Source organism: Fundulus heteroclitus, chromosome 9 (genome assembly GCF_011125445.2).
Source record: "Fundulus heteroclitus isolate FHET01 chromosome 9, MU-UCD_Fhet_4.1, whole genome shotgun sequence".
Classification (NCBI taxonomy): domain Eukaryota; kingdom Metazoa; phylum Chordata; class Actinopteri; order Cyprinodontiformes; family Fundulidae; genus Fundulus; species Fundulus heteroclitus.
In genome coordinates this window covers 22,868,126-22,880,673 of record NC_046369.1, presented here as the reverse complement: position 1 = coordinate 22,880,673, position 12,548 = coordinate 22,868,126, and the positions used below count along the sequence as shown (strand labels likewise).

The window sequence follows — 12,548 nt, the reverse complement described above, 5'->3', positions numbered from 1 at the left end:
TGGCATTTAAACGAGGCAAAATTAGAACTAGGGGGGCAATCGTGTTCTAAATATGCACCCCATCGCATTTAATCAGCACTACCAGTCTAAACAGCTGATGCAGAGCAGGATGGACCCATGCTTTCATCTTTTTTACTCCAAATTCTGACCCTTGCATGTGAATGTCCTATCTGCTAATGTCTAATCCTGTGTGAATATTACCCTGACTTTTGTTTTGTTGTTCCGGTGTGGTCTTCTCCCGCTGTAATCTGTTTCAAGGTTTGACATGTTGTGCATCGTATTTACTATACTTTGGTTGTACTGTTCAGCTTCTGTTGCTTTTCTATCCTCTCGAACTGGACTCCCAGTTATTCTCTGACATCACCGAGGATTTTTCTCCACACAGCCACAGCTAACTGTACACGTTTCCATTTTTTCCGGACCCTTCTAAGCAAAGCCAAGAGAAGATTGTGTGTGATAATCGGTTTCTAAAATACCCAGTCTATCCCACATTCAGAGTCACTTAAAATCCACCCTGTTCCCCGTTCTGGTTTTAATTTCAGGAAGCTGGCTTCGGTGTGTCAAAATGCTTAAAAGAAAATACGTTTCTTCCATGTTATTGGCTGCTTCGCTGTTTAGCCAACCAATATGAACAGATGTATCTAATAAAATGGCCACTGAGAGTATCTGCACCAGGGCTGCCAGCGACTAGTGACATGCAGCGGCATAATGGAAAATAAAAGTAACTTTGACTGTTGGTTACAGAGTAAGATATGTCATAAAATTTAGAAGCAGGTCCAAGTCATTACATCCCAAGTCACAAGTAAATATCAGTTCTTCATTATAGTCAAGTTTTAAGTCGAGTCTAGGCCCTATGGTTTAAATCTCAAGTCAACAGCAATCCATGATGAGCTATACCTGAAGCACTTTACGCAAAAAAAAATTATAAAAAAGTATTTAAATGACACAAGCAATAAAAACATCAGACTTGATTCTAATATAACCAAGTCAGTCTAAGATCATCAAATATGCGACTCGAGTCAAGTTATCAAACCAAAGTCCACACCTCTGGTAAAATTAGAGTTAAACTAGAAAATATCCATGATTACAATTTGCATAACATCCTTTTATCTTTAGTGAAAAAGCGACGCTGCAGGTTCATCTATATTTAGGATGTTTTACATTTATTAGCATTTTTTTGCAGGCTAGATTGTTAAATGAGGTAAATGTCAGATTTCCAAGTGCATACTAATGCATGCTGGCAAGACCCATTTAACAGGTATTATGAATTAGAGAGCAGCACCGTTCCATGATGGTGTTACATTATTAAATAGAGCTGGATAATGGAAGTCAAGTAAAACAGCATTTATGAATGAAGTTTGTTGACAGTAAATATTCCAGTTCAAATATTGAAAAGCTGGCGCAGAGCTAAAGCCTTTGATGGTGCAGAGCTCGCCCTTCTCTGACGAAGTCTGCAAAATAATCATCTGAGCACAGAAGTGTTCAAACCTCTGGCAGATTTAGGTTAAACACAATATTTTAACTGTATCCGCCACTTTCTTCTCACTGGATTAAATATTATTGTTTAGGACCGGTTAGACCAGAGTCCCGCTTTGAGTTTGTTAAGAGAAACGGTGAAAGAAGCTAACGATTAGAGGAATGGCAAGAAGGACTTCTCACCTCAAAGACTTGAAGATTATCACCCAAAATAAGTAATTAAAAAAAAACTCTCTTAAGTCAAAGACGTTTAACACAGTCTCTGCTGATTGCCACAATTATTTCCAGTCACGCCTCAGCCTTTTGTTTCTATTTGTACTTGTGTCTTACATTCCAATGGAAGTACTTCTTCTTTAGCAGCTGACAGCGTTTGAAAGACCTACGGTGGCTCCAGAAATGAGGCTGCAACTGGGAAACAGATGCACATCTGGGAGTTATTGGGAAAAAAAACACGATTCCTTCGGTGGGTTTGTCATCTCTGTCAATCTGGTTAGCCCCTGGCACGCTTTCTACCAACACATCAGCATTCACACGATATAAGATGACATGTCTGCGCATGGATGTATTCACTCAAGCAAAACACCCACAACCCCCCCCCCCCACCACCACTGCTCCCCCTGCCCTCTCTGTAGCAGCTCTACCTTGCTGCTTTTTTTCTCTAAGCTTTCACACTTCTCCCTCATACTCTCCTTGCTCTCCTCTCCGAAACAAGCCAAGACGCATTTGGGTTCAGCGTATGAAATAATAATTACGTGGTGAAATATTTAGAGGAAAAAAGACATGAAAAAAAAGGCCAAGCGAAGACGAAGAGTGTCAGTGCCCCTTGAGCACATGTCTCTTAGTGTGTGTGTGTGTGTGTGTGTGTGTGTGTGTGTGTGTGTGTGTGTGTGTGTGCCGCAACAAATTTAAGCAACAGCTCATTGATTTAGACTCCGATAGACAGAAGAAAGGCAGAAGGGACAAATGGGAATCCAAGTCACCGGCCAACTTTTCTTGAAGCCAAAAATGCTGCACGCATGCTTTCCCTGCAATTTCACAAACTGTTCAACTGCCTGGATAAGAAAAGAAAAAAAATGGAGTCCCGTCACACTCCAAGCAAACAAAACCTGTTTACAGTTTGCGGCTCTCTCATTGTGCTGACAAAGGGCAACTGCATGGCAGCAGACGAAGGCAGCCATTAGTTAATGCAGTCAATCTACCGGTCACCTAGTCAGCCGTCAGTCCGTCACAGAGAGAGAGAGACGGCTACATTGCAGCTCGGGCCGCAAGCAAAGTGGTGGAGAACATATCAGGGAACAACTGAGAGTCTGAACTCCATCCAAGCCCCGCTCTGATCATTCCTTTTTTTTTTCACGACAAGAGAAAGGACAATAGAAAACAGGATTTGCGGATAATAAACGGCCTGTTTTTAATCAGAGAGAGGGCTTACAACGAGCAGCCACTGATATCTGATCAGAAGTTCTTGGTTGTTTGTGTGACTTCTGGCCCGTTCAGTGGGCTCTCTCACAGCGGCCGCATTGTTGTTCCTTGGCTTTTTGCCTCTCCGAAAAAAAAAAAAAAAAAAAAAAGGGCCGCCTTTGAAAAGCACCGTGAAATTAAATGTAAACAAGACAAGGACAACGGGAAGGAGGGGAGAATGTCATCTCTGGGAGGTGACAGCAAGGCGCTGTGCTGTTTACAGCACATGGCTTTCATTACGGCCTTAAACGCTGGTGGGGAAAAAAACTGCTTGCCGCAGCTTTAGGGAGAAGGAGTCAAGCAAGGTACGTTTGGAAAAAAAAGGACATTTTTAATTGGCTTGTCCCAAAAATTAAACACTTCTGTAGGCAAGAAGTAGCTTAACTCGGTATAAAAAAAACTGTTAAATACTATTTCTGCAACAAGAAAATGCAACCTTTCACCGAATGCATATTATTATAAGCAAGAAATGCTTCTGATGCTTAGCTTCAGTTTTAGGCCTAAACTATTTTGTGAATTTGATCCCCATATGCTCTCATTGTCCACAATATCAACTTGCTTTCCCTTTTTACATTAAGTTATTTTAGTTAAATAATACTCAAAAAATAAAAGTGAAACCTATAGGATATTTGGGAAGGCGTGGCTTTTATTGTTTTTTTCTTTTATTTTGTGGTGCTTCAAAGCATCGTCAATTACCATCCTTATCATCTTAAATGTAAGGGCAGTCAATCATTTTCTTTCACGGCAGTTATTCGTAAAAGTAGCTACGATGGAGAGGCAAGAAGAAAGCCGGTGTTGTGAGAAAGAGCTGTTTGCATTTTGCCTCGGTCGATGCAGCAAACATGTGGAAGAAGGTGCTCTGATTAGATAAGACCTAAACTGGACCTCAAGGCCTAAATGTTAAACGCAGTGTGTGTATTAGAATATTACCACTGCACATCATGACACACCATCCACATCATGACACATGGGGCTGGCAGCATCATTCTGTGGGGACAGTTTTTCTTGAGCATGTACAGGACAGCTGGTCAGAGTTGATTTAAATATGGATGAAGCAAGATGCAGGGCAACCCAGAAAGAAAACCTGTGAAAAGCTGCAGAAAAGCGGAAACTGGTGCATAGGTTACTGGAGATAGGCACCAGCAACCCCCGCGACCCCATGAGGGATTAAGCGGTTTGGAAAATGGATGGATGGATGGATGGATGGGTGCATAGGTTTGCTAAACATACAGTGAGGGACACCGTGGATTGGTTTCAGAGCAAAGTATATTATAAAGGCCACGTTAAAGTCCAGACCAAACTCCAGTTGACTTCCTGTGGGACATTTTGACTCATAGATGCTCTCCGTCTAATCTGAGTTATTTTACACAGAACAATGAGGGTAAAACGTTCAGTCTCTAAATGTGCAGAGCTGCTGTTATCCACACTCTAAAAGACGTGTTTCTGCAATAAGGTTGACACAGAGTGGCTTAGCAAAAACGCATCATCAGGTTTTATATGTAAAAAAATCTGAAACCCATACATTCTACTTCTGCTTCACTTTGTGCTTGCATAAAATCCCAATAACATGAAACCATAAAACCTAGTTTTTATAACATTACAAAATGTCAAACGTTTCCAAGGGATGCAAATTAGAAGGCAAAGATATGAATTTCATCTTCCTAGAGAGACTGCTTATTTATTTTTTTTAACTTTGCTGTAAAGATAAATACATGCCAACCTACAGCCAAACATTTCAAGACTTGTCAGATAAAATCTGAAATTGAAAGTGGATCAAAAGAAAGATGCATTCAGCAGCTTGTTTGCTTTTTTATGCTGTTAATTACAAATACTGATTTTAAAATATGCATTGTCAGTAGAGTCAAAAGCACTCACACACACACACACACACACACACACACACACACACACACACACACACACACACACACACAGAGCTCTCACAGGCGTGTGGAGACTAATCCAAAGCTTGTACATTCGCAGCAACAGTTGAGGTCAAACCAGGACATTAGGACATTATTTATTGTTGTGGTTGGCACACGGAGCGCACACAAATCACCGCTGCTTTCCGTTCACCTTCCACTCTCAGTTACACACACACACACACACAAAACTTGAACAGCTGCATGCACCCACACACCGCTCTAAAGGCATGTAGGTGCGTAATCAAACATGTGCAAAAGTCTGACATTTTTACATGTTTCAGTTTCTCATCCATCACAACATCCCTGAAGGAGGAGTGTCTGACAGGTGCACATTTATCCGGCACCAACACGACTAGCCTGGAAATACAGCCAAAGTAGTAAAGACCTGCACCACGCTATAGTCCTGTGACTGAGGATGACGAAAAGAACGCCAATAATAGGAGCTTTGAGAAGTCCTTTTAGAACAGCTAAAGATCCTGCAAGTCAGGGGCTACAACTGTACCAGAACGAGCTCCATCAAATCTTCATTTCTGCTCCTGTTTTCAACAGTTTGCACAAAAGGTAAATGGCAACACAAATTTTTTTACTTTTTTGAGTCAGATATTGAATACTGACATATACTGCACAATGATATTCACATGATGAGAGATGCATACAGTAACACAGTGACTGTGGCACTTTACACTTCCCAGAGAAAGTGTCCATATAAAACCAAAGTGAACTTCCCAATGAGTATTTACACCGATCTAAGCACATTTAAACATTTATATTATCACAAAGCACTAAGAGGGCAGAGATATGAGAAGAGAACTCACAGAAAAATTAAACAAAAACACGCCTCTCACTGCTCTCCTCCCTAAAATGCAACGTTTCGATAACATTCACCACAAAAGATCCAGGGAAACCAATTACAGCACGGCTCGCCTCACTCGGTTTTAACTCTTTCACTCTAGAAAGGGAAGATAAACTTGCGTCTCTTTTAAATAAAAGCCATCCCTTGGATGCCCATTTGAGCGGGTCATACGGACTAACGCTTGTAGCTTTAAAATAACGCTGATCAGGTCCTTTGGACCATCTAGAACCAGACCAGTTTAATGTTAACACATTGCAAACAGTCAGAAACTCACATTTAAGGACAGGCAATAAGGTGACGGTTTTGATTCAAGGCATTTTCAAAGTAAAAAATAAAAATAAAAAAATATATATATCTTTCTTTTAGCCTGGCAAAACCTTTGTTAGACTATCTGAAGCCATCTTAGCTGACAATTTGGCTAAACTTACATCTTTCACTGTCAAAAAAAAAAAAAAAAAAAGGCACAATATATAAGGCGCCTGCGAGGATGGATAGATAGATAGATAGATAGATAGATAGATAGATAGATAGATAGATAGATAGATAGATAGATAGATAGATAGATAGATAGATAGATAGATAGATAGATAGATAGATAGATAGATAGATAGATAGATAGATAGATAGATAGATAGATAGATAGATAGATAGATAGATAGATAGATAGATAGATAGATAGATAGATAGATAGATAGATAGATAGATAGATAGATAGATAGATAGATAGATAGATAGATAGATAGATAGATAGATAGATAGATAGATAGATAGATAGATAGATAGATAGATAGATAGATAGATAGATAGATAGATAGATAGATAGACTGACTCATTTCTTTCTTCTACTTTTTCTCCACCGGTTTCTATGAGCTTTAGAATCTCGGCCACGAAAAGTAAACAAGCGAAGGGCAATTAAAAATCATTTAACTGATCAAACATATTACTGGCACGCAGAGTGTAAATGCATGACACTTGAACACTGATAGCCAACTAAACGCCGCATTGAAGCAATCTTTTTGCGATTGCGATATTGCAAACATTGCCTTTGTGAGAAAGGTTTTGACAGAATATTTTGTGCAGCTGCGTTCGTTACCTATCCTACTGACAACCAGTCGTGATCTGGACTTGATGTTCCCATATGGAGCGCATACAGAACTAATCATGCAGGCACACCACCCATCAGGCTTTCAGTTTTAATAGTCAAGTCACTGACTGCGAATTGTAAGGATACGTTCAGCTTAAAAGATGAGAAGAAGCACGATAATGGATTCAAAAGACAAGCAAAGACTTTCAGAAAATGACAAAAACTGTTTTTACAGATAAAGGTTTATCAAATCTAAAACTAGAAATTGCAGGAAACCCTACATAACAGGGCATCCACTCCCAGATACAGCAATGAGTTGCCAAGATTAAAGTGCTAACCATCACATTGCTGGCTCTAATAACTTATTTATGCCCTATTTCTCTAGACAAAGTCAAATGCCATCAATAATTGGACAGGATTCCATTGGACAGAGCACACTTCAATGAGAACTATTGTTGCGTTTTAATGTTTTCCTACATGGACCTGTTGTATTTATATCTAACTTTAAAAGGAAATTAAGCATTTCAACAGCCTTGGGTCCCCCCTAAGATGAAGTATGAGGAAATGTCTCACAATGTAAAATGCACAATACAACCAGAGTCTGTCGACCAGTGGAAATTACGCAATATTTTCGACAACAAAGAGTTAAAGTTTGTCCAAGAATTATAGGGCGTTCCATTTTTCCTCGTTAGTAGGCATTCTCGACCTCCGGGTCGGAAAATTTAACTGGAACGGACCCTAAAGTCAGCATTACGAGTCAGAAAGCGGGTGCAGCCAGCTGGTACCCGACATCAGCATTCAGGATGTCTGCTACTCGAAGCAACATTGAGTAACATTTGAGTTTGTAGCCGCTCTCTATTATTTATGAAACATTTAGTCAGTCATACAGGTGCTGTCTTTCAGTCTTCATCAAACGAGATGTTTCAGCTCTGTTTATTTGCTCAAAATACCGCCTAGAACAGCGTTATTGTCGTTGTATTAACAACATGGCGAGTGTCCATGGGTTTTCCTACTGTCCGACGGAGGGAAACTGGAACCCGAAAAGATGGAGACGACGTAATCATGAGTTCCAACCTCCGAGGCAAAAGGAACGCACCATTATCTCACTTTAGAGCAGCTGTTCTTTCCTGAACAGGAACTTTAAGTTCAAGTTTCTTAATCTAATAAATACCTTTAAGTGCTACATTCATGTAAATTTCCCCCCCGTGTTGATGGACAAGACTACATTAAGGAGAGCTTTCGTATGAATCCCATAATTCCCGCAGCTTCTGACGATTGTTAAACAATAATTGTAATTTTTTTGTTGCATTTTAGATTAACAATGAATTAAACTGAAACTGTTGTCATATGTGTCTATAACCAATGGTTTTACAGAAATCAGAGCTGGGTGTTTTCAAAGATACTGGGAATTATAAATGCCTTATAATGTGTCCGTAGATGCATGTGCAGCAGCAGTATGAGGGCTGAACTTGTTTTAGTGAGTTGCAGAATTGCTCTTTTGCTTTTTGGTTGAATTTATGAACCAACACACTATTAGAGAAATACTTTGAACGCACAAAGACGGCAAAAATGTGGCCGTTAAGGGAGTCCTGGAAGGTCAGGTTCACTGTTGGCATCTAACCGTCTAAGTGTTTAAGGGAATAATTGAAAAGAACAGAGACCGCATGAAATGACAGTACAAATAAGCACAAAGCTACAAAGACATAGCGTTGGGATTAGGGTTATAATATTATTTTAAAGATTTTCTATGCATCTTTATATCCATCTATTACAGAGCAGCACAAGAAGCAAAGCTCTGCTGGTCAAGGATAACTGCAGAAAAAGTAGGCAGGAGTTGACAAAAAAAAAAATCGTATGAAGAAATACAAAATAGAGACAGAAAGAGAGAGATGGGGGGCTATCGATCTGTTGGAGTTGGCTCAGTCTGGCGCTGAACTTTATCACAAACGCAGAGCATCTCAGCAGGAAGCCCTCTGATATCCCCTCTAAAGGAGAGAACAGAGGAATGCTCACACAAGTTTCTTCATTCATTTTCATTTCACTTTCCACCTCCAGCAGTCCCTTTTAAAAAGAGCTCTTTCCATCTTGTATTTTTTGGGGGGTTCTTTTACTCGGCTCTCACATCTTTCGCTTTCTTGCTTTGTTTTTCCACCCCTCCCTGTTTCTTTGCATCTTTTCCAGCAGCTGGCTTATTAGCATTCTCTCTGTACATATAATTGATTCCTCATGCCTTCCTCTTGTGAAAATGTCATTCATAATTCTATGTGATAGCTGGCTGGCTGGCTTATTGGTTTGCTGTTTGGCTGGCTGGCTGTGAGGCAAAGTGGCCGGTGACCCATTTGTAGCAGATACAGAGAGACTGACAACCAAATCTGATCAAAGCAACCAGATCAGGGCCTTTGTGCAACAACTGGCCAAGCTAGACTTAGTCTAAGCTGTAATTAATCCTTCAGTGCCATTTAGCCTTTCTAACCTTTATTTCTCCTAACATTAAACCATTTGTACTGCTTGAGGGTCAAGCTGAAGAAGGGAAGGGACTTTAAAGATGTATCCCTGGGGATGTGGTGTCCTGAAACAATACTACCCCCTTACTCTGATACCCCTAAATAAAATCCAATGCAACAAAATGCATCATGGAGACTAAGGAACACACCAGACCCTTCAGAGATCACATTGTGAGATCTTTGAAGCATAATTAGGTTAGGATATTTTTTAAATAGGTTAGAATATTTTTTTAAATAAAGCTGTAATAAGTCCTGTTCACAGTTTACCAATAATTATGCAGAGAGGACATCAATCGTACAATAATGTGGGAGATCAAAATAATTTTTTCTGGCCTATATGGGAAATAGTGACACAAAATGAAGATTGCACGCCATCCTGAATAAACCACATCTACTGTAAAACATAGTGGAAGCCTCATCACGCTGTAAGAGCGCTCTTCTTCAGGGCAGCAAAGACTGCAAAAGACTTCAGATGGGGTGAGGGTCATCTTCCAGCAGAATAATGATCCTAAACTTATATCCAGAGCTACAATGGAAGGGTTTAGATCATAGCATATTCATATTTTAGACTAACCAGTCCAAGTTGGAACCTAAAACTAACAGAGTCTAAGGCAAGATGTGAAAACTGATGTTCACATACTATAGTGTGCTCATCCAATTCAAGCTCATCCAGCTCTGAACTTGATCTTGAGCCAGTCTCTAGATGCAAAAAGCTGATAGAGACATACCGCATATGACTTTCAGCTGTATCTGCAGATAAAGGTGGTCCTACAGAGTGTTGACCCGCGGGGCTGAATTCAGATGTATGCAACACTTTTTAGATATTTATGTGTTTAAAAACTGAAAACCATCCATCGTTTACCTTCCACTACATGATGAAATAGTTGAAATGAGGAAACAGCTCTTTTAGCAAATCACTGAATGCTCAAAATGCTACAAAGGCATCTAAGGCTGTACATATTTTCAGGGCACAGCGGACTAGTGGGTAGGACAGTGTGCTTGAGCTCTAAGAAGGCTGCCAGTACCCGGTTTGATCCCCACAGACTGGCACTGTGGGTCCCTGAGCGAGACTTTTAGCACCAGATTGCTCCCCTGGCGTTGTAAAAGCTGCCCACCGCTCCCTTTGGGATGGATTAAATGCAGAATACACATTTCATTGGAATGTACAACTGCAATGACAAAGATTTCTTCTTCATATATTGGGATAATATCAGCTTGGAAATAAAACAGCACTGTCCTCACATCAGTCTTTGTTTTCCATTCTCACCATTTCCCCCGCCACTTTCCCTGAGATTAACTATTTTGGCCACTTAAATCTATATCAGGGTTTTGGGGATTAAGGGCAGTGAAAGTCCATCCAAACAAACAAATATAACATTGGCACGAAGCGCGTCAATGCACGTCTGGGGAAACATAATAGCCTGCCGAATATCCGGGCGGTCCTTTGCAATTGTGACATCGCACACATTGCCGTTAGGATGACTGTGAAATATTTTGCAACCCTAAAGACAAGGGGACATCAATCAAAACTGACCAACTGATTAAATGGTCGTGGTGTTTGCTTGGACACACACGCGCACGTACACGTCACTGCAGCCAGAGCTGCTCTCACATGCATGCTCACGGGCACACTTCTACACCCTTAAAACACCCAATAATTAGCAGATCTATATACAAACGCAACCTGAGAAGAGCAGACTTAGTTGTGTACCACCTATACAGCCAATCATCAACAAGATCTGGAAAGGGGCATGGTTGTAGCAGACCGAGAGGGAGGTGTTGTGCGAGTGTGAGTGTGTGTATTATATGGGGGAAACTCTTAGCCCAAACACCCCATGCCTCTCTCTCTCTCTCCTTGTGTTACAGTAGAGTCAATTTAACTAAACAAGTGAGACAGGCTGAAACAAACAGAGGGAAAATGACAACGCACTGCGGGGAAGTTTTAAGAAGGGAGGTCCGAGGTCATATTATGGTGGAAGCATGAAAACCCAAGTGGGACAATGGTGATAAAGCAAAGGTGACAAATAAAAAGCCTCACACTGGTTGGAGTTGAGAGCAACACACACACAAAAAGTGGAGAAGACAGGAGATAGACGTGAGGGGGAACTTACCGGATGCCTGCCCTGAGGGTACATGATCCCAGGAGAGGAGAGGCTTCCAGTCCGTTTGATGGCCAGGTTACTCCCCTGGCCCTCCAGTCCTCTGCCCTCCACCTGGTTACACCGCCGCACACACACACACACAGACACACACAAACCCGGACTCTCTGACACTCAGCGAGTACTGCCCCTGCTCCTTTGCTGGGTCCTCTCCTCCTTGTTGCTCTCTGTCCTTATCTTCTAACGTAAATTCCTGTTGACACACAACAGAAGAACCCTCGCTCCGTCGGCTCGTTTATCCAACAGGGTCATAATAAGACGAAAGCTCCAGACTTTGCCTCCTCCTTCCTCCTTTCGCCTTTCCCTAGTGAAACCCAAGACACAGTTTATCCTTCTCTCCTCCTCCTCGGCTGCCTTACAGTGTCTGTCCCCCTTTTCTCCTCAGCTGGTGATCAGTCCAGGTCCACACGTACTGACATGACACAGAGAATTCAGTCCATACAAGCTCCCCTCTTATACTTCTTCTCCTCTTCCTCTTCCCACTCTTCTTGTGTCTTGTCCTTGCGCCCTTTCACCCAGCAGTCCAATAGTGGAACATACAAACATAAACACTCATTCAGCTCTACCAAATAGTCCCCTTCTCTTCTTTTTCCTCCTCTTCACCCTGCCTCTCTGACACACTAAAGCCTTGACTGCTGCAGCAGAAATAAGGAGAGGAGGAAGGAGGAGGAGGAGGAAGAGGAGGACGATTGGGGTAGGGAGGAGAGAGTGAGAGCTTTGTTTTTAATCTAAATGTGGAAAAAAAAAAACGCAAGAGGAAAGCAGGAAAGAACAGCAGGTCAGTGGAGGATCCAGCGGGCTTTTCAGCAGCAAGCCCTAGACTGTAATATATTGTGCCTGTTGGCTTCAACACAAACAGGACAGGCTGCTAAAGCTTCTCTTAAGGTGGACTGAGCAGATAGAGACACACAGTCAAACACACACACACACACAGCGGATGGAGAGAGAGAGAGAGAGAGAAAGAGGCAGGCAAGAGATGGATTCATTTTCAATTGTGGTCAGATACACAAAGCAATCAGTCAAGCACAAAGACTCCGGCTCAAACAGATACGGATCGAGATACAAACACAAAAATGCTCAGACGTGCAT

General features: G+C 41.4%; 1 protein-coding gene across 1 annotated transcript in view; it reads right to left on the bottom strand.

Moving 5' to 3' along the window:
• tle2b (TLE family member 2, transcriptional corepressor b) overlaps window positions 1–12,294 on the bottom strand; it is a 105,306-nt gene extending 93,012 nt beyond the window's left edge. The window contains exon 1 of the mRNA XM_012877897.3: window positions 11,412–12,294. Within this exon, the coding sequence (XP_012733351.1) occupies window positions 11,412–11,435 (24 nt within the window). The 5' untranslated portion in view covers window positions 11,436–12,294. The remainder of the gene's footprint in view (window positions 1–11,411) is intronic.
• Window positions 12,295–12,548: the final 254 nt, after the last annotated feature.